At 40.3% G+C, this 21,601-nt stretch overlaps 2 protein-coding genes across 2 annotated transcripts in view; one reads left to right on the forward strand and one right to left on the reverse strand.

Moving 5' to 3' along the window:
- The window catches only part of ITGA2 (integrin subunit alpha 2), a 97,915-nt gene that overhangs the window by 61,406 nt on the left and 14,908 nt on the right, over positions 1-21,601 (forward strand). The window contains 11 exon segments of the mRNA NM_001244272.2: positions 1,701-1,844; positions 4,676-4,879; positions 6,869-7,005; positions 8,514-8,653; positions 12,002-12,153; positions 15,062-15,172; positions 15,524-15,606; positions 17,872-18,013; positions 19,170-19,262; positions 20,123-20,199; positions 20,286-20,369. Of these exon segments, the coding sequence (NP_001231201.2) occupies positions 1,701-1,844; positions 4,676-4,879; positions 6,869-7,005; positions 8,514-8,653; positions 12,002-12,153; positions 15,062-15,172; positions 15,524-15,606; positions 17,872-18,013; positions 19,170-19,262; positions 20,123-20,199; positions 20,286-20,369 (1,367 nt within the window).
- Positions 17,784-21,601, reverse strand: part of MOCS2 (molybdenum cofactor synthesis 2) — a 46,860-nt gene continuing 43,042 nt past the window's right edge. Inside the window, exon 9 of the mRNA XM_085001549.1 lies at positions 17,784-20,193. The gene's annotated coding sequence lies outside the window, so the exon portion shown is untranslated. The remainder of the gene's footprint in view (positions 20,194-21,601) is intronic.

The raw sequence follows: 21,601 nt of genomic DNA on the forward strand, positions 1-21,601 counted from the left end.
AGATGAGGAGTGGGGTAGAAATGTAGAAATGGAAACTAACATTTATGAGTGCCTACCCTGTAGCTGGCCCTGTAATCTGTGTTTACTTGAACATTCCTTAAAGCGTCACAACAATACCGAGCTCTGCTATCACCTTGGGACAGGTTCCTGAGAGTTTAACTCTCTTTCTAAGGTCACAGAGCTTTCCTTGGGTTGAGATGTCATGAAAACCCAGTGATGACAGGCACGAACCACTGCTCTGCAGGCAGGCCCCTATGAGGAGCCAGGGATCTGGAGGAGAAGTCCTGCGGAGGGAGCAGGGTAGTACTATAAAGACTGAGCTGCTACATCGGGGCTGTCACAGCGTTCTGTCGCTCTGACATTTCTAAAAGTAAAGCACCTCTCTTCTCTGCCACTTTCTTCTGGTGGGATGCATGACAGTTAAGTAATCAGAACCTGTGCTGACTCCCAGTCAGGGTCACTAGAGCAAAGGCCACAAGGTAGACTCCTATTTCCTTGCTAGGCAGTTTTGACCTCTGGGCTTGGCACATATTTGAAATGAGCATCTCTGAAGTCTAACAACCAATAGAAAAATGTCTTCCTTAAATCAGAGAAACTGACCACCCACAGACTTCCCTTCTGCGGGATTAATCTGATCCACTGTCTATGGATCTTCCAGGAGTAAGAAGACCTGTGTCTTTGTTGTTTGTTCGTTTGTTTAGGGGATATTGGCTGCACCCACAGCATGCAGAAGTTCCCAGGCCAGGGATCAATCCTGAGCCACAGGAGTGACCTGAGCTTCTGCAATGACAGCATTAGATCCTTAACTTGCTGCACTGCAAGGGAATTCCACAAGACCTGAGTCTCGGACTTCCTTGACCACAAAGTCTGGTCCCAGACTTTTTTCTGCTCTTTAATGTTGTAATGAAGAGTGCTTTTATTTTGAGAAAACCAATTGAATTGTGGAAGGAATCATTTCTTGCTTATTTCCAAATTCCCAAGAAGCATTCACATGGGCATACATTGAACCTTGGTTGAATGGAATAATGAACAGTCAAATTCCTAGCCTCTCTTGTTCCATTTTTATTTCCAGCTTGTCCTGCCAGACTACTCTCCCATCCCTGTTCACCCCATGGCTCCTTATTGTGCTTTCCCGCTCCTCTCCACCTAGAAAATTCCTTGCCATCTTTTAGGATGTGATTCAAATAATACTTAATATTTCTAAGCCTTTCTGACTCCCGCACACACTGCTCACACAGCATTCATACTTGCTTCTATTATATTTTACCACAGAAGCACAATTATTAGTTCCACCTCCCCTTTCCCCTCCTGCCTTTGTCTACAATGTCTCACAAACCTCCTAAGTATCCCTCTTAAGTGTTGTCTTGACCCACCAGCACCAGAAACACCTGGAGTGCTTGATTAAAATACTGTTTTCTTGATCATCCCCTAGATATTTCCATCAGAATCTCTGGAAATGGGTCTCGGGAATCTCTATTTTAAAGATGCTTTTTTGGGTGATTTCTATGCACCGTAGGTCTAGAACCAAGTGTTAGAGATTGTGTACAACTGGAGAGAAGGGACTGTGTTATCCATCCTTATGTTCCCTGCACTTTACAGGCAGCAGACTCTCCACTATTGTTTGTTGAATGAGTAACTAAAAGTTCAGTGTAATACTAGGAGTATCGGAATCCTAAGGTTGCTGTGCTTTGTTACTCCAGATTGGCTCCTATTTTGGTAGTGTGCTTTGTGCAGTGGATGTGGATAAAGACACCATTACAGACGTGCTCTTGGTAGGTGCGCCAATGTACATGAATGACCTAAAGAAAGAAGAAGGAAGAGTCTACCTGTTTACTATCACAAAGGTAAAAAAAGAAATTAAACTTACTTTGATTTTCTTTAGTATTGGTAAAAAAGTTAATCTGCATTTTTGCGAAATAAAGAAAATCTGTTATCTTTGTGTAATAATTTTCATATATAGTATGTTTATATTTCATGACTTTGAAAGTCTCTGTTAAGTTATAGTTTTATTTATTTATTTTTTTTTTTTTTTTGTCTTTTGTCTTTTTTGTTGTTGTTGTTGTTGTTGTTGTTGCTATTTCTTGGGCCGCTCCCGCGGCATATGGAGGTTCCCAGGCTAGGGGTTGAATCGGAGCTGTAGCCACCGGCCTACGCCAGAGCCACAGCAACGCGGGATCCGAGTCGCGTCTGCAACCTACACCACAGCTCACGGCAACGCCAGATCATTAACCCCCTGAGCAAGGGCAGGGACCGAACCCGCAACCTCATGGTTCCTAGTCGGATTCGTTAACCACTGCGCCACGACGGGAACTCCTAAGTTATAGTTTTAAAAATCACCTTGAGGAGTTCCCGTCGTGGCGCAACGGAAACAAATCCAACTAGGAACCGTGAGATTGTGGGTTCAACACCTGGCCTTGCTCAGTGGGTTAAGGATCCAGCATTGCCGTGAGCTGTGGTGTAAGTCACAGACACGGTTCAGATCCCATGTTGTTATGTCTGTGGGGTAGGCCAGCGGCCCCAGCTACAGCTCCAATTCGATTCCTAGCCTGGGAACCTCCATAAGCTGTGGGTGTGGCCCTAAAAAGACCAAAAGACCAAAAAAAAAAAAAAAAAAAAAACAAAATCACATTGAAAAGTAAACTCTAGGGCTTAATGTATATTGCATGGCCATTTTCTATGAGAGGTCTTTGAATATGTATTCTCTTTACAAATAAAGTCATTGTAAATATCTTTTTTTGCAATACACACACACAAAACAAACATCTGTATATTTCCCAAGTGTCCCATTCAATTACCCTTCTTTACTATAAAGATATAAGAATAATAGGGCAAAACCATCTCGTTAATATTTTACAGTGTTAATATTTTACTGTGTTAATATTTTACCGTGTTTAAGGACAAGTTGGACCAGGCCCTGTAGAAACCTCCATATATTCCTGGATGCTTTCTACATTAGTGTGACAGGAAATTCCATTGCTTAGTGTAACATTTAGGTATATATCCAACTCTCAGAAATTCTAATTTTTGCACATAAAACTGAGCATACTCTAACATGGAAAAGTACAGTTTTTCCAACTTGTAGACTAAACTCTCTCAATTCATTAACATAAGTAACATGAAACCTGAAAACCAAAATTCAAGGCACAGGCTGACAGAAAATTAGATGACTAGATAAAGAAAGGATGGAAAAAGAGAATCTGATACTAATATGGTAAATACTATAGTTAGCTGTTGTGATTTTATCATACCTTACTTATTAAAATTAATGTAAAAGTTGGCTCTTGAACAGAAGCAGTTAAGCAATTATGAAGCATATAAAGAATATGTAGTTGAGTATTTAATAAGGGAAGAGCATATTTCCTAGTTTGAAAATTTAACTGATCCCCAGTTTAAGTCTTTCTTGCTAGTCAGATATCCTGAATTATTATTAATTGTTGAAGGTGAGACGATCTTCTAATACTTTACCAGACTCAGGAACAAATTGATTTCCATAAGATTATTATAGAGAAGAAAGAATCCACACTGACCCAGTTTCATGGTTGAGGAGCATTGCTTTCTTGTGAAGTCATGAAATATTTCCACTCTTGATTTCAAAATTTGAAAAAAAAATCTGTGTCTCTCACAGGAAAATGCCTTTTCTTTGGCAGAATTATGCAGTGTTTCTTACAATGGGATATTAATAATCTCATTTTCACTGCCTACCTCATTAAAATTATGCCACTTTTCAGTAGTTTTTAAGTAAAGGACTAAATTAAGATATTGTGTGTGGGGGGGTGTTGTCTCTACCTTAATTTTATTAATGAGATTGGTAAATTTCTGCCAGGAAATTTTTACATAAAAAAATTTGGGACGTTCTTGTCATAGCTCAGTGGGTTAAGAATCTGACTACTATCCATGAGGATGCGAGTTCGATCCCTGGCCCCACTCAGTGGGTTAAGGATCTAGTGTGGCTGCGAGCTGTGGTGTAGGCTGGTAACTGCTGCTCTGATTCAGCCCCTAGCCTGGGAACTTCCATATGCCACAGGTGCAGCCCTAAAAAAGAAAAAAAAAAAATGGAAACAAGTGAGTGCAGGAAAAAAAGTAGGGAAAAGAAAAGAAATGGATACTTTAATGTAAGTTGTGCAGCCACAGTAAAGAGAATTGGTTCCTTTCACTTTGGTTTTTGAGCAGATAGTCTATGACTTTATTTGCTAAAAAAATTTTTGGGAGTTCCCATCGTGGCTCAGTGATTAACGAATCAGACTAGGAACCATGAGGTTGCGGGTTTGATCCCTGCCCTCCCTCAGTGGGTTAAGGATCCAGCATTGCCTGAGCTGTGGTGTAGGTCGCAGACGAGGCTTGGATCTGGCGTTGTTGTGGCTCTGGCGTAGGCTGACGGCTTCAGCTCTGATTAGACCCCTAGCCTGGGAACCTCCATATGCTGTGGATGTGGCCCTAGAAAAAGACCAAAAAAAAAAAAAAAAAATACACACACACACACACACACACACACACACACACACACACACATAAAACGCTCATCCTAAACAGAGAAGAGAGAATTTAAAATTTTAGGTTTAAAATCCTATCCATTTTTAACAGATTGCAAATTGGTTTGGGCATCACTTGCAATGAGTTGTAATTATAAAACTTAATAAGGTTAGCTTTAATTGTCCCCTTATTCCTCCTTTGCAAGGGTGTTTTGAATTGGCATCAATTCCTGGAAGGCCCTGAGGGTGTGGAAAATGCGCGGTTTGGCTCTGCGATTGCAGCTCTTGCAGACATCAACATGGATGGCTTTAACGACGTGATTGTTGGTTCACCTTTGGAAAATCAGAACTCTGGAGCTGTGTACATCTATAATGGCCATGAGGGCACCATTCGCTTGAGGTATTCCCAGGTAATCCAGAACTTCCTTTCGTGGTGATGTATGTATATGCATTGTTGTGTTAGAACTGGAGAGGATCATGTTTCATAAGCATATATCAAATACTTAGTGAACCGCTACTGTGTGTCAGGTACTGTCCAGACTCAGAACAGGGCAGACAAAATTGTGCCCTTTTTGGATCTTCCACTCTTGTGGAGGATTTGGAGGGAGAATAACATAAATAAGAGAAAGTGTTCCAGATGGTAATAAATGGTAAGAAGGAGCTCCTGTTGTGGCACAGCGGAAATGAATCCGACTAGTATCTCTGAGAATGTGGGTTTGATCCCTGACCCTGATCCCTGGGCTAAGGATCCGGTGTTGCCACGAGCTGTGCTGTAGGTTGCAGACACAGATCAGGTCCTGTGTTGCTGTGGCTGTGGTGTAGGCTGGTGGCTGCAGCTCCAATTCCACCCCTAGTCTGGGAACTTCCATATACTGCAGGTGTGGCCCTAAAAAGCAAAAAATAAATAAAAAATGTTTTAAGTGAAATAAAAAATAATTTTTGGGGAATGGGAGGTATCAGGCCTTTGAGTGAATAACCAAGAAGGTCTCACTTTGTTATTTTGTTATTTTTTTTTGTCTTTTGAGGGCCGCACCCACAGCATATGGAAGTTCCCAATATAGGGGTTGAATCATCGCTACGGCTGCCGGCCTATGCCACAGCCACAGCAACATCGGATCTGAGCCACGTCTGCAACCTACACCACAGCTCATGGCAACACCAGATCCTTAATCCACTGAGCAAGGCCGGGGATTGAACCCACATCCTCATGGATGCTAGTCGGGTTTGTTAACCACTGAGCCATGAAGGGAATGCCAAGAAGACCTCACTTTGAAGGTGCTTTTTTTTTTTTTTTTTCTGTCATTTCTAAGGCCATACCCGAGGCATATGGACGTTCCCAGGCTAGGGGTCCAATCGGAGCTGTAGCCACTGGCGTACGCCACAGCCACAGCAATGCCAGATCCGAGCTGCGTCTGCAACCTACACCACATCTCACAGCAATGCTGGATCCTTAACCCACTGAGCAAGGCCAGGGATGGAACCTGCAACCTCACAGTTCCTAGTCAGATTTGTTAACCACTGAGCCACGATGGGAACTCCGAAGGCAGCTTTTGAGGAAAAACCTGAAGGGAATGAGCTAGGAGAGGAATCAGGGTGTGAATTCGCATCACCTCCTTCCCAGTCCACTGATCTTTCACTGCTTTGTGCAGGTTTGTTATTTTATGTGAGAAATTCATTCTGTTTCTCTGATGGAAATTTGGCTGCAAGAATGAGAATCAAGTTATCAACCAGGACCTACTGTATAGCACAGGGAACTCTATTCAGTGTTCTGTGATAACCTATATGGGAAAGGAATCTGAAAGGAATGAATATGTATAACAGAATCACTTCGCTGTACACCTGAAACTAACACGACATTGTAAATCAGCTATACTCCAATAAAAAAGATTAAGTTAAAAGCAAGCCAAAACAAAACAAATCAACTGATTTTACAAAACGGAAATAGACCTTCAGACATAGAAAACAAATAAATTTGCGGTTACCGAAAGGGAAAGCATGGGGGAGGGATAGAAGAGGAGTCTGGATTAACAAAAACACACTACTTATGTATAACACAGATAAACAACAAGGACCTACTATATAGTACAGAGAGCTATACTCAGTATTTTGTAATAACCTATAAGGAAAAAGAATCTGAAAAAAATACATATATAACTGGACCACGGTTATACACCTGAAACTAACACAACATTGTAAATCAACTGTACTTCAACTAGAAAAAAAAATGAATGATTATGGAGCAGATAAGATATACTTGAAAAAAATCAGTGGAATTCTGTGGAGAATAAAACAGCCTGGGAAATAGCTGTATAAAGAATGTACCAGTGCAATGTAGATGCTGCCTTTTTTCTGTTCTGTTTGCTGAACACTATGATTTCATCTCAAACTTGCTCTTCTAGAAAATCTTGGGATCCGATGGAGCCTTTAGGAGCCGTCTCCAGTACTTTGGGAGATCCCTGGACGGCTATGGAGATTTAAATGGCGATTCCATCACCGACGTGTCCGTTGGTGCCTTTGGACAGGTTGTTCAGCTCTGGTGAGTCACTGAGAGCCAGGCACAAACCAGCCAATGTAAAGATAGCCGGCTAAGTAGCACACATTCCTGTGCTGGTGTTGTTGAAATGTCCCATGCATTATATAAGACTTTAAGACGTTGATGTGTCATAGTTTGCATAGAGAAAGGAATATGTTTTTCTTGGTGGGAGGAAAAAGGTATTTGCTTAATCTTAGAATCAAGTTTCTCTTCCCTATATGGTGAGCAAAAAAAGTGCATTGAAGAGACAAAGTCCTTGAAAAGGTATTCAGGATATTTATGAATATTAACTCTCAAATAGCCTGACCTCAGCTTGCAGAAGAGAATTCTCATGAGACTGCTCAAAAAATACTGAACCCTGTGACCACAGAAGTCAAGTGTAACTTCTGATGTGGTTAAATGTATCCTTTAGGGAGTTCCCATTGTGGCACAGCAGAAACGAATCCAAATAGTATCCATGAGGATGCGGGTTCAGGTCCGATCCCTGGCCTCACTGAGTGGGTTGGGAATCTGGCTTTGCCATGAGCTGTGGTGTAGGTTGCAGACATGGCTCAGATCCCATGTTGCTGTGGCTGTGGTGTAGGCCAGCAGCTGTAGCTCTGATTCGACCCTGAGCCTGGGAACTTCCATAGGCCGAGGGTGTGGCCCTAAAAAAAAAAAAAAAAAAGATGTCTTTTAAAATTATTAGTCATAAGCCACTATTTAGGTTTAGCTGACCTCTCACTGACCTCAGGAGGAGTAGAAGAGCTGGGGCCGGGAGGGGGATGCAATAAGGGGTTCAAGGGCATGTGAGCCAAGGACAAAATAAGTAAATTGGGTTGGTGAGGAAATAGGATCAGAAGGAAATTTCGAAGTCGATCAAGAGACCCCAAGAAAACGTAGTGCAGTTATCCATTCATGTCTGTTGAAAAATATGCTTTAAATGTCCAAATACATCAAGAACAGGAAAAATTACATATTGATGTTGTGTTGTTTCTGAATTTAATGAAGCGGCTTACAATATTTCATTTGTGCTTTTAAAGGGTGAAATGCACTGATTTCAGCACATCATTTTAATGACACCTTCATGTGGAAAAAATACAACCTAAGGTTATTATTAAGACTGAAAAAAAGAAAATATATTTACCAAATAAAATCAGTTAAAATCAATTAAGAGTAGCATTAGAAAAATGTAAGGTGTGATGACATAATTAAACTGCTGATTTGTAAGCAGTTTTTTTTAGAAATAGTACCTTCTAGTGATCATCACCATGTAGCTGTCTTGGTAGCTATTCACTTACCATATGATGAAATTCCCTTTTAAGATAGTCCAGGATGGCCAAGCTGCTTCCTTTGAAAGTGGACTTGATTCTTCCAAAAAGTCAAGACATGTGGAGTCAAATCAACTTACTGAGGGGATCGGTTAAGCTAGGTTAATGTGGTTTTGTGGGCACGTTCTTATAATGTGCTAAGACTAGTTTTTCTGGGTAACTTCCTGAGAATAACTTTTGAAAAACATTTATGTCTTTCAGGTCACAGACGATTGCTGATGTATCTGTAGATGCTTCATTCACACCAGAAAAAATCATTTTGCTTAACAAGAATGCTGAGCTAAACCTCAAACTCTGCTTTAGTGCGAAGTTTAGACCTACTGACCCAAACAATCAAGTGGGTGAGTAGACATGAAATAATCTGTACAAGAAGTAGGTTTGCTTATAGAACTTTAGTCCTGGGTAGAATCATACTTCATATTTGGAGACCAAAAGAAATAAGGATCTTTCAGATATTTGAACTGTTACATATTTGAGGTGCTTAGGAATGGTTAATTAGGCAAAGAAGGTTCGTTGAGACCTTCCTCTGTCATCTGTAGAAGGTAACATTCTGCTGCAGAAAGTTGTAATTTCAATGGCATCATCATGGACTCTTCCAGGCTATCCTTTAAGTTTCTTTTAGCTGTGGCTTCCTAACTTAAAACCATGGGCACATGCAGATGACACTGAACTCTAGCTCATGTTAAATGAGTGCCGTGTATGTTGGCTGTGCCATGATCTAGACAGAGTGTGTTCAGGACAAGGATCAACTATTCCTATTCTTGAAATTTTAAAATGCATGAAATAATGAGAGAGTAGAAAACAATACAGGATTTGTGACTAGTGTTCACGATTTTCTCAATAGTCCAAAGAAGTGAGTCGAAGTGTGTAGTGTGCCCTACTAGAAGGAGAGAGTAAGGAAGACTACTCTCCTAGTCTTCCTTGGTGAGCAAATGTCAGCAGGAACTGATGCCCTCTCTCCCTACAGGGGTCCCATCATCTTCCAGGGCCTGGCTGAGGCCCCGCGTCCTCTCTGAAGTCTTTCTAACCACTCCTCTCCCCTCCATCTCCTCGCCTTCTTTCCTCCATCTCTCATCTCCACTTGTCTCACATCCATCTCTTCTCCATCTCACCTCTTTCTCGCCTCCATCTCTTCTCCACCTCCTCTCTATCCTCCATCTCTCCTCTGTATCTCCTGCTCCAGTTGTCTCAGTCCTCAATACATAGCGATTGATTTGGCACTGGATCCAACACTGCCTTCTTTCATTTGCTGCTGTCATTGGTCCTAATCCCCCACCATCAGATTTTTGGCTCTAAATTTTAGAAACCTGTATTTCATATAGCTATTCCATTAGAGAGTGAACAAATAAACTAACTTAAAGGGTAAAAACATAGTGGTAGGCTATTTATCACAATTCAGACCAAGAAATTCATACAAAGAAATAAATAGGTTAATAACACAAAGTTAGGTTCTCATCTTGGCACGCTTTCCTTATTTCCCACTTTCCACATTCATCTGGCATTTTTCCTTCTGGGTGTTCAAACAATGACCCAGCTCTGGGTAACACATCTAACAGGCCTGCCTTGCATCACGTTCACCTGAGTAGCCGAGATAGTTGAGTCAAAAATCATTATGGTATAAACATTAAGTGGCTTGGTGGAACGTACAGCACGGTGATTTTTGTTAACAGGACCGTATTGTATATTTGAACGTTTGCTAAGAGAGTACATTTTCAAAGTTCTTGCCACACAGAAAAAAGTAACTTTGTGAGGTTATGGGTGTGTTAAATCACCTTCTTGTGGTAATTATTTTGCAGTATATAAAATCACTATGTTGTGTACCTTAAATGTACATAATGCTATATTTCAGTGATATCTCAACGATGCCAGGGGAATAGAATATTGAACATACAAGATTAGTTTGGAAAATCTATTAGTTGGCAGAAATGGCTGGCTGGTCACCTTTGCTGGTCCTGAAGCATGGATTTATCTCATTTATCGTCCTATTATTTTTTTTTTTTTTTGCCTCACTCCATGCCATGGGGAAGTTCCCGGGCCAGGGATTGAATCCGAACCAAGGCAGTGACCTGAGCCACAGCAGTGGCTGAACCACCTGGGAACTTCCCTTCCTGCTTATTTCTGACTATACTTCACCTCTTCTGTTGCCACCTATTCAAAAAAGGCTTTCCGCTTTCTGAGAATTTCCTTCCCTTCTTTTCGTTGTCTGGAGTCTCTTGCTGTTGGACACCTTTCCCTTTGGAGTTTTTTCTGCCTGAGGTCCACACAGTCATGGTCATTTGTCACTTAATTGCCTGGCAATAAAAGGATGTAAGACATGAATCCCATCTTCACAACTTTGAAAAATTAATTTATAAAGTCTCTATACTTAGTACATTAGGTGCACACTAGCTTGAACTTCATGCCCTAAAAGCTATTATATTGCCTATGTGACTATGTATCATTTTCACCAAGATGCTTGAAAAAATAAAACAGTATTACCATGTGTGCTCACTTTGTCCTAGCTACAGTCACCTCCTGGCCATTACTTTTCCTTTGCACTATTTTCACCATTTATTTTTAGTTCTTGATTCTCTTATATATTTAATATATATATTACTATATTATGGTATCTTTGTTTACATCATTTAGGTCATCAGAGCAAGAAAAACCATATACATCACTTCCAAGTGATATTTTAAATGTAATATGTAAAATGTTTCTGGAAGTGTATTCAACCTTTAAAATATTGGTAGTAATAGCGTAATTCTAAATAAGGCAGTCGATGCTATTAATAGTATCAGATCTTCTCTCTCAGTTTTGAGCATGTAGCCAATAGACTTTGGAAGGTTCTGATAGTTTGGGCATTGGCTATTGACATCAGTTTCTATCACATTTGTTTCTCATTTCCATCTCCCTAGGTTAGTATTATTATCTGTGTTTTATAGATGAGGAAATGGAGGTTCAAAGAGGTTAAGCCAGTTGTCTAAAGCTCATAAATGGTGGAATTAGGATTCAAGCCAAGTTTGTTTGATTTAAAACTTGTTACTGCAGTTACCTGTCCCCAAGTAAGCACCTAGAACATGCCAGACACTGTACCTGTTCCCTTAGAGTATCTAAAGTAATCCTCAGATAACAGTTTATGCTCAATACTTCATAGAGACAGCAAGAACACGATGTCTGGTTTCAAAATTACCCAAACTTTATTTCTGACTGTGCCCTTGCTGGTTGAACTGAAATGAATTACTTTACATCTATTTTTTCTCCTGTTCATTATCTGAAAAATGGGATAATAATATCCAAGTTCTAGGTTTATTGTAAAACTTATATAACATATAAGAATATGTTCAATTGCAGGCACTCAATAAATGTTGCTTTTCTTTTCATGTCATCATGTTATGATGCTGAAACCAGTATTTGAGGAAGTAATTTGAGCAATTTCATTTGGCCCATTTCCTGGTGGCAAGTCTACCTTTCCTTCCACTGAGTTAAGCCACGTTTCTCTGAATCACATTTCTTTGTACCCAGAGTTCCATACATCACACCAGAGCTAGATTTACAAATGTCAAAGGCTATCCAAGGGTCACAGTCCATCCAATGGAAAGACTGGTTTTTGTTTGTCAGAGATGTCACCCAATAAGACCCAATAAAACAGGAATGGTTTTCCTTAAAAGTTTATTTGTAATAACATTTCTTTATGATTTTTATTATAGCCATTATATATAACATCACAATTGATGCAGACCAGTATTCATCCCGAGTAACCTCCAGGGGGTTATTTAAAGAAAATAATGAAAGGTGCTTGCAGAAGACCATGATAGTAAAGCAAGCACAGAGTTGTTCTGAGCACATCATCCACATACAGGTGAGCCTAGGAGTCATCACTCTTTATCTCATTTCTTCTTGAAGGCTAATGAATAGTGAAAGCCAAAAATGGAAGCATAAGAGTTGAAAATGCTTGCCTGGAGTTCCCACCGTGGCTCAGTGGTAATAAACCCAGTTAGTATCTCTGAGGATTTGGGTTTGATCCCTGGTCCCGCTCAGTGGGTTAAGGTTCCAGCATTGCAGGGAGCTGTGGTGTAGGTCACAGATGCAGCTTGGATCCCTCGTTGTGGTGGCTGTGGTGTAGGCTGGCAGCTACAACTCCAATTCAACCCCTCGCCTGGGAAACTTCCATGACACAGGTGTGGCCCTAAAAAAAAAGAAAAAAGAAAATCCTTGCTCTTCTAATTAATACTCTTGTTATCTAATTCTGTGAATAGTAGGTGTATTTTCTTTACGTTATTGTATGTGGTCACATTCTATTATATAAGTCATTGGCATTAATTTTAGGAGATTGCAAGTACAGGGGCTAAAAATAAGATTCTTAAAAACAACACTTTCTTAAATGTTTAACAAGAAAAATTCTTAGTTAATGATAAATTTTACTTTGACATTTTCCTCTCAGGAGAAATTTTATGTATTTTTAAACTATTGAAAAGGACAATTCTAATGATCATTTCCACTCCTGGATTTAAATTGATACAGGTGAAGGATGGTAGATTATGAGGTAAAAATATTAGCTCTAATCTTAGGCTATAATTACTACAGTTCACATGGATTTTGAAAATCTCCCCAGTAGGAAAAGTGCTTCTCAGGGGAAGACTTGTAAAAGAAATTTTATTTTTAATGATATGGATACTTCTCCCTAGAAACCATGTAATGGTATTTGAAAGTGTAATTTACTAAGGAAACCATTTTTAAAAGAGCTATTCAAGAACTTTCCTAGAAGGTGGTTCTCAGAGTTTAAGATGCACAAGAATTGCCAAGGAAACTTTTATAAAACGGATATCCTGGGTCCCCACCACAAGAAATTTGGGTTTGAAGGTCCAAAGAATGTGCAGGTCTAGCAGGCACCCCCAGATGTGTCTGATGTAGATGGATGGTGCAGAGACCACGCCTCAAGAAGAGCTAAGTGTAAGAGTTGGAAAAACAAAGTCAGTGGGTAGATGAACTAAAATCAGTTACTGAATTTGTTGTTCAAGTTGAAGGTTGCTTGTTTGTAAGGGCCTGGACTTTTGTTGTTGTTAATAGGCCAATTATGCAGATTCTTGCAAGGAATAAAGGCCAGATTCCATTCTCTCCTATCCTTGTGCTAAGTGGTGGATCAAGTTAAACATGGTGTAGTCCATCGTGGGGGAATGAAGACAGCCAGGCTGAGGTTCATACATATACATAGATCCTGTTCTCTCTCCTGTGAACTTGTGAAGTTTTTATAAAGTGTGGGTTATTGTGCTCTGCTAAGAGGTATTGTTCCAGTTAACACATCCTATTTGATATCAATACCAAAGTCCAGCCTATGGGCCAGCCCTGCAGCCAGCCGAGGACACACTTCCTTGTAGTCAGGAAGCCGTCATCATGGTCAGGCCCCCCCCCAAAAGGGCTCAAGACAGGAGTAAGTCCTGCCTGAGAAGGAACTAAGAGATAATAAAGACATCACTTCTAGGAAAAGGTGGTTTCAATTTTTAGTGTTTACCATTTGCAGAGATGTTGTTCTTTTTACTTTTGTCTTTTTCTCCTGTGGCATGTGGAGGTTCCCAGGTTAGGGGTCGAATCGGAGCTGTAGCCCCGGCCTATGCCACAGCCACAGCAATGCTGGATCCAAGTCTTGTCTGCAACCTACACCACAGCTCACAGCAACGCCGGATCCTTAACCCACTGAGCAAGGCCAGGGATTGAACCCACAAGCTCATGGTTCCTAGTCAGATTCTTTAACCACTGAGCCACGACGGGAACTCCAACGTCATTCTTTCTTGAAGAAGAATGCTAGATGACATTGGCACCCCTGTTTGGCTTTTTTTTTTTTTTTTTTTTCCATTTTTCAATAGCCAGAAAACCTCAAAAACTGGAAGCAGCTCATGCCTCCTGGAACACTGCAAATCCTCTACTCTCTTTACTAAAGACAAAGAGGAGATGCTGACTTGGAGCTGGATGGCCTGTTGAGTGATACATACCCCATCTATGTGCAAAGAGTAGAGCAGCTGCTAACAGCCAGCTAGGCCTGAAGTTGGGAAGCTTGGCTTGGGTGTGGGAAACACTTTTCTTTTTAGGCCACACCTGCAGCATATGGAAGTTCCCAGGCTCTAGGTGTTGAACTGGAGCTGCAGCTGCCAGCCAACACCACAGCCACAGCAACGTGGGATCCAAGCCACATCTGCGACCTACACCACAGCTTGCAGCAATGCCAGATCCTTAACCCACCAAGCAGGGCCAGGGATCAAACCTGAATCTTCAGGGATCCTATGTTGGTTTCTTAACCTGCTGAGCCACAACAGAAACTCCCTCTTGTCCACCCCTAACAGCCAGCCCTGGGCACTTTCCCTTCTAGGTTGAAATATTCTCTTCTAAAGATTTAGTTGGGACTCGTTGTCTTAGCAGTAGGAATTGGAAGACCATGGCCAATAACCCAAGAGCTGGGTTCTGACAGAGGGGTCTTTTGAACATTTAAAATGGGCACCTCATCTAAATAGTTACAGTTGCTTGTGTGTAAATAATCAGAGTACCGATGAGCCTAACTAAGAATTGCTGCTTCAGATTTTTACTGAGCCCAAGTTTTTAGGTCTTGTAGCAGTGGACAGGCTAAGAGCAGACAGAAGAGAAGTTAAGTCTTGACAATTCAAATGAGAACTATTCTGCACAATAGAGAGTGAACTGTTTTCTTCATCAATCGTGAACACATTTGTGGTCATTTCTTATTCTGCCCTAATGAACTGACTCTGTGCTTGTGTGTTCAGAAGCCCTCTGATGTTGTCAACTCTCTGGATCTGTGTGTGAACATCAGTCTGGAAAACCCTGGCACCAGCCCTGCCCTCGAAGCCTACTCGGAGTCAGCCAAGGTCTTCAGTGTAAGTGCGGTTTGCCCTTCCTGGAATTCTTACTGGCTGACAAAGTTTTGCAGTCACTGCAGTAGTGTTTGAAAGATACTTAGAACATAGCCTTTAAGTTGTTAATTTTCTAAATGAAATACAGTTACCTATATGTGAAGTTCACCAGCATGTAAGTTCCATAAAGCAGGGATTTTTGTTTTTCTTGTTCCCTGCCCTATTCCCGGGACCTCAAGCAGTTCTTGGCTCCCCATAGGTGTTCAATAAATATTTGTTGAAGAAATATATAATAATAAAGTGAATACCTTGTGCTCGCCACACACTTAAAAAAATTAAAATGATACTGATACCTATAAAATTCTTTTTTTGTAGATCCCTTTCTATAAAGACTGTGGTGATGATGGAATTTGCATCTCTGATCTAGTTCTAGATGTTCAGCAGCTACCGGCCACTCAGTAAGTTTTACTTTAAAGCTCAGTGAAACTGTAGAAATAAAAGACACATTAGATTATTTATTCACATGAATGTTTATGGAGTTTTTTTATATCAAAAAAAACCCCATCTGTCACTACTAAAGCCCTTTAAAATCTAAATTTCAAAATATCTAGGAATAAACTTAATCAATAGGGTGAGAGATCTATACTCTGAAAACTATAAAACATTGATGAATTTGAAAATGACCCAAAGAAATAGAAAGATATCCCTTGCTCTTAGATTGGGAGAATTAACATTATTAACATGTCCAGGAGTCCCTGTTGTGGCTCAGTGGAATCAAACCTGACCAGCATCCATGAGGATGCGGGTTCAATCCCTGGCCTCACTCACTGGGTTAAGGATCCAGTGTTGCTGTGAACTGTGGTGTAGGTTGCAGACATGGCTCAGATCCTGTTCTGCTGTGGCTGTGGTGTAGGCTAGCAGCTGCAGCTCTGATTTGACTTCTAGCCTGGGAACTTCCATATACCATGGGTACAGCCCTAAAAAAAAATAAAAAATAAAAATAAAAATGTATATGAAACCATAGAAGACCCCAAATTGTCAAAGCCATCTTGAGCAAAAAGAACAAAGTTAGAGGAATCATGCTTCCTGACTTCAGGCTATGCTGCAAAGCTACAGTCATTAAAAGAGCGTGGTACTGGCACAAAACCAGAAATGCAGATCAACAGAACAGAAGAGAGAGCCCAGAAATAATTCCACATGCTAATGGTCACTTAAGCTACAAAAAGGGATGCAAGAAAATACGACAGTCCCAAGAAATAGCAACAACAACAAAAAAGACAAAAGACAAAAAAAAAAAAACTTGTCAAACACCATTCAAAGTAAGAAAACTCCATAATAATCACACTTACAGAGAATACAATAACCCTAAATATTTCTGACTTCAAAATAAATTTCACTTCCTCTGAAATTAAAAAAAAAAAAGAAAATACGACAGATAAAAAGACAGTCTCTTCAATAAGCAATGCTGGGAAGGCTGGACAGCTACATGTAGAAGAATAAAATTAGAACATTATCTCATACTATATACAAAAATAAACACCAAATGGATTAAAGACCTAAATTTAAGACCTGAAACCATAAAACTCCTAGAAGAGAACATAGGCAGAACACTCTTTGACATATATCATATCAATATTTTTTTTGGATCTGTCTCCTAAAGCAGAAGAAATAAAAGCAAAAATAAACAAATGGAATCTAATTAAATTAAAGAGCTTTGCACAGCAAAGGAAACCATTGGCAAAACAAAAAGGCAACCCACTAAATGGGAGAAAATATTTGTAAATGATATGATCAATAATGGGTTAATACCCAAAATACATATATACAACTCAATATCAGGAAAAAAAATCTGACCAAAAAATGGGCAGAAGACCTGAATAGACATTTTTCCAAAGAAGTCATACAGATAGCCAACAGGCACATATAAAGATGCTCACCATCACACATCATCAGAGGTATACAAATCAAAACCACAGTGAGGTATTACCACATACCTGGCAGAATGGCTACCACCAAAAAGAACACATATAACAAATGTTAGCAAGGACGTGGAGAAAAGGGAAAACTTATGCGGAAAACTGTTGGTGGAAATGTAAATTGGTGCAGCCATTATGGAAAAAATTATGGAGGTTCCTCAAAACACTAAAAATAGAACTATCATAAGATCCAGCAATTCAACTCCTGGATATACATCCAAAGAAAACAAAAACATTAATTCAAAAAGACACATGCACCCCAATGTGCATAGCAGCATTATTTACAATAGCCAAGATAGGGAAGCAACTTAAGGGTCCATCAACAGATGAATGGATAAATAAGATGTCATATATCTATATGGAATATTAGTCATAAAAGGAATAAAATTCTGGTATTTACAATAACGTTGATGGACCTAGAGAGTATTATGCTTCATGAAATAAGTCAGACAATACTCTTATCACTTACATATAGATTCTAAAAAAATAAATGTATATAACAAAACAGAAACAGACTCACAGATAAAAAGAACAAACTAGTGGTTACCAGTGGGGAGAGGGAGAGAGGAAGGGGCAAGATAGAGGTAGGGGATTAAGAGATACAAACTATTATGTATAAAATAGAAAAGCAACAAGGATATATTGTTTAGAGCACAGTAAAGTGTAGCCAGTATTTTATAATAACTTTAAATGGAGGGTAATCTATAATGACTTTTTTTTCTTTTTTCTCCTCTTCACTTTTAACAGACAACAGCCATTCATTGTCAGCAACCAGAACAAAAGATTAACATTTTCAGTAACACTGAAAAACAAAAAGGAAAGTGCATACAACACTGGAATTGTTATTGCTTTTTCAGAAAACCTGTTTTTTGCTTCCTGGTCCATGCCGGTATGTGAGAGCACCTGCCTTAACTGTTCTTCTGCTTCCTACTTGTCAATTACCATCTTCCTTATGATCAAATCTCCGCATCCTCTGTGTTGTCTAAAGGAACATCTTCACCTTCAGTGTGATCAGTTCTAACCTGTGGCTCTCAGCTAGTTAAACCACTTGAGAACAAAGCCTGGCTGGGTATCTAGACCAGTTCTGCCGCACAGAGTGGGTCAGTTTTTCCTTCACCCTGATACTTGGCAGTAGTAGCCAGACTCTGCTGTAAACTCTCCTCAAGCCATCTGTGTGATGAGGCTGCCGAGAGGCCACACAGATGCTGTGAGCTGCACTTGCTCTGAGAAGTTAGAGTCCCACAGCTCAGCCCGAGCTTCGTAACCACAGGTTTTGCTGCTGCCAAGACGATGCATTCCAGCGAGGTCAGTTAATCATGTTGACTTGATCGCTATACCAGGAACACATTTGACCGTGGATGCCCCGCTGGGCCTCCTCTGCCACCAAGCAATGAAAAGGAGAGTAGGGGAAAACTGAGATTTTCCAGATTCACTCCTTGATGAAAGGACTCAAAAACGGTTTCATCCAATTTAAAGTCCGTGTGAACTTAATAGATTAAGTGTCTAAACCCATTCTGACGTCAGTGCTTAAATTTCTTGTGTCAAATGACAACTTAAAGAGAAAAAAATAAGCAAAACTAAAAAAGGTTCCTTAAGTTATTTAAAATATAGATTAAAAACAGTATAAGGTTTTTCTCTAGAAACTACAAATATTAAATGTATTGATAGAAAGGTATGTATTAAAGACAGCATTTCTAAATAATGGATTAAAGTTGTGCTGCGGAAATAGAATAGGATTTACTTCTGGGGAAAAGTTCAGTATTTAACCTCTCCTTTGTCTTGTTGGGCATCCTGGTTAGCAATAAAAATAGTACATTAGCTGCCTGAACAATACGTATAAGACTTTCAAATCTTGGGAGATAATAAATTACTTGAGTGTGAACCAACCTTACTGCTAAAATGTCTAGGTGGTTCATGCATCCTTCAGCACATATGTGTATCTGTGCACGTACACACACGCACACGCATGCGCGCGCGCGCACACACACACACACACACACACACACTGAATACTAATTGATCATTGTTTCCTTGGTCTCATTCAGGTTGATGGGACAGAAGTGACATGCCAGATCCCTTCATCTCAGAAGTCTGTTACCTGTGATGTAGGCTATCCTGCTTTAAAGAGGGAAGAACAGGTACAACTTGTAATTCATCCTCAAATTCATCTGGCCTCTCCTCACCATTGGTGTTAATTCACCAACATACCATCTTCTTTATTAGGTACCATCATTTGATAGGCATCACACAATAACTGGCCGCATATTTAGAGGAAGTGTTTTAATAATACCTGCATGCTTTCTTTTTTTCTTTTTCTTTTCTTTCTTTTTTTTTTAGGGCTGTATCCACAGCATATGAAGGTTCCTAGGCTATGGGTCAAATCAGAGCTACAGCTGCTGGCCTACACTAGAGCCATAGCAATACAGGATCCAAGCCATATCTTCGATCTACACCACAGCTCATGGCAACACCAGATCCTTAACCCACTGAGAGAGGCCAGGGATCGATCTTGCAACCTTATGGTTCCTCGTCGGATTCATTTCTGCTGCGCCACAATGGAAACTCCCCTGCATACTTTCTTTAAATTATTAATAACAGCGGGTTTCTGCCTCCCCCCACCCAAAGCAATTCATTCCCCAAAGCACGTACAATATGAAAGTTCTTTTTTTTTCTGAAAACATTTATCCAACACTGGTCAATGTGCTTTATACAGAGTCACAGATAGCATTTGTTCATCCTTGGTAAGTAAATTTCACATCCACACAAAGCCTTCAAGTTTGAACAAGTAGAAGTGCCTGTGATGTGCTGTATGTACATGTCAGGTGAATTCAGTTCTATTCTGAAGGGAAGGCAAGGTGGACAAATCCACAGAAGTTCTACAAACTTGAAAGCTTAAGAATCAAATGGGAGTTGGTTTGCTTCTATAGGACACTTTTTTTTCATGTTGACCCTTGAGTACAAAGCACCGTAGATTGATGAATTCTAATTTTGTGTATAGGTGACTTTCACAATTAACTTCGACTTCAATCTTCAAAACCTTCAGAATCGCGCATCTGTCAGTTTCCAAGCCTTAAGGTAAAACAGGAGGAAGTCATGAATTGATGACTGGTGGCTTTTCAAATATTTCTACTTAAGTAATTTCCTAATATCCCTTTCAACAGCGAAAGCAATGAAGAAAACAAGGCAGATAATTCAGTCAGCTTCAATTTTTCTCTGCTGTATGATGCCGAAATTCACATAACAAGGTAGGTGTAACTGGACAGACAGCCTGTGACCATGGACATGACTCTGGCTCATAACACATTTAGTTCATGACTGAACAGTTCCTCTATATGCGCATTCTTAACTGGGGAGTTGAATTAAAATATTTCTCCCTTATCATCTAAAACAGAGGTCCAGGGACAAACTGGTCCCTAGGGGAGTCTTGAGTAACTCTTGAGGTTTATAGAATAAGAGCAAAATGAGAAAGGCAAAGGAATAACCCTCTGCCACATGCTGAGCAGAACTCCCCTGAGGCCCTCAGATGAGCTGTCAAAGCAGAACTCAGAGGGCCCCCAGGAGTCCCCACACTTCCTTCCCCAGGCTTATGTCCTACAGTCGACCTGAGACCTCAAGCCATAGGCACATTCCTGGACACTGATGCCCTAAACACAAAGCTCTGAACTTAGTAGGTCCATCACAAATACTGAATCTAGTCATAGAAAATGAGTTTCTGGGTAGAAGATCCCTGACCTAACAGATTAGGGGTTTCTTCCTGCCAGCAGGAAATGGGGCATTTTTTAAAAGAGGTCATGCAGAAAGAAAGGAGTTATTCCATTTCCTTACCAGCCCAAAGCAAGTAAACCTGAAAGCACTGGCCAGAATGGTACTAATTGGTACCAGTTATCTTGAATTGTTCAGAGAGGTGTCTTGAGAGGTACGTAACATGTAAACGCCACAGGAGCTAGCGTCATCACTTTCACTCCTGCTTAGAGCTGAAGGCTTGAAGTTCACAGGTGCAGGGACACAGGCCACAGGTGATGCCCTCCTCCAAGCCTGGGAACCAAAGTTGTCTACCTGCTGAAGCCCCCAGGCAGCCTCCCTGCCCAGACCAGTGACCCCTGGAATACATAAAGCAGTGCATCCCCAAGGAGCCAAACTGCAAAGTGTCCAGTAACCACAGGTTTCTCTAACATCACGGAATATGCAGATCATCCAATAGATCTCTGAGCAAAAACAAAAAGGAAAATATGTCATTATGTCTAGAGCTCGAGACACATGAGCAAAGATGAAAAGAATGCTTCTGTATCAAGCGAGTTGCAAAGAGCAAAAGCAGAAACAAAGTACAGCCCAAGTCATCCATCCCTGAAAAATTACTCAGTAACTTCAGATTTCAAAGGGCCCTCAGCTGCTAAAATAAGTAAGCAAAGACAGATGCAGCCAGAGATTGACAGCACCACATTATCTGAATTTTTTTTCTTCTTACCTATAATGCTGC

This window comes from Sus scrofa, chromosome 16, assembly GCF_054392235.1.
Source record: "Sus scrofa isolate SSC_HxYL_T2T_F1_AM1 chromosome 16, Sscrofa_HxYL_maternal_Yorkshire_Landrace_v2.0, whole genome shotgun sequence".
NCBI lineage: Eukaryota > Metazoa > Chordata > Mammalia > Artiodactyla > Suidae > Sus > Sus scrofa.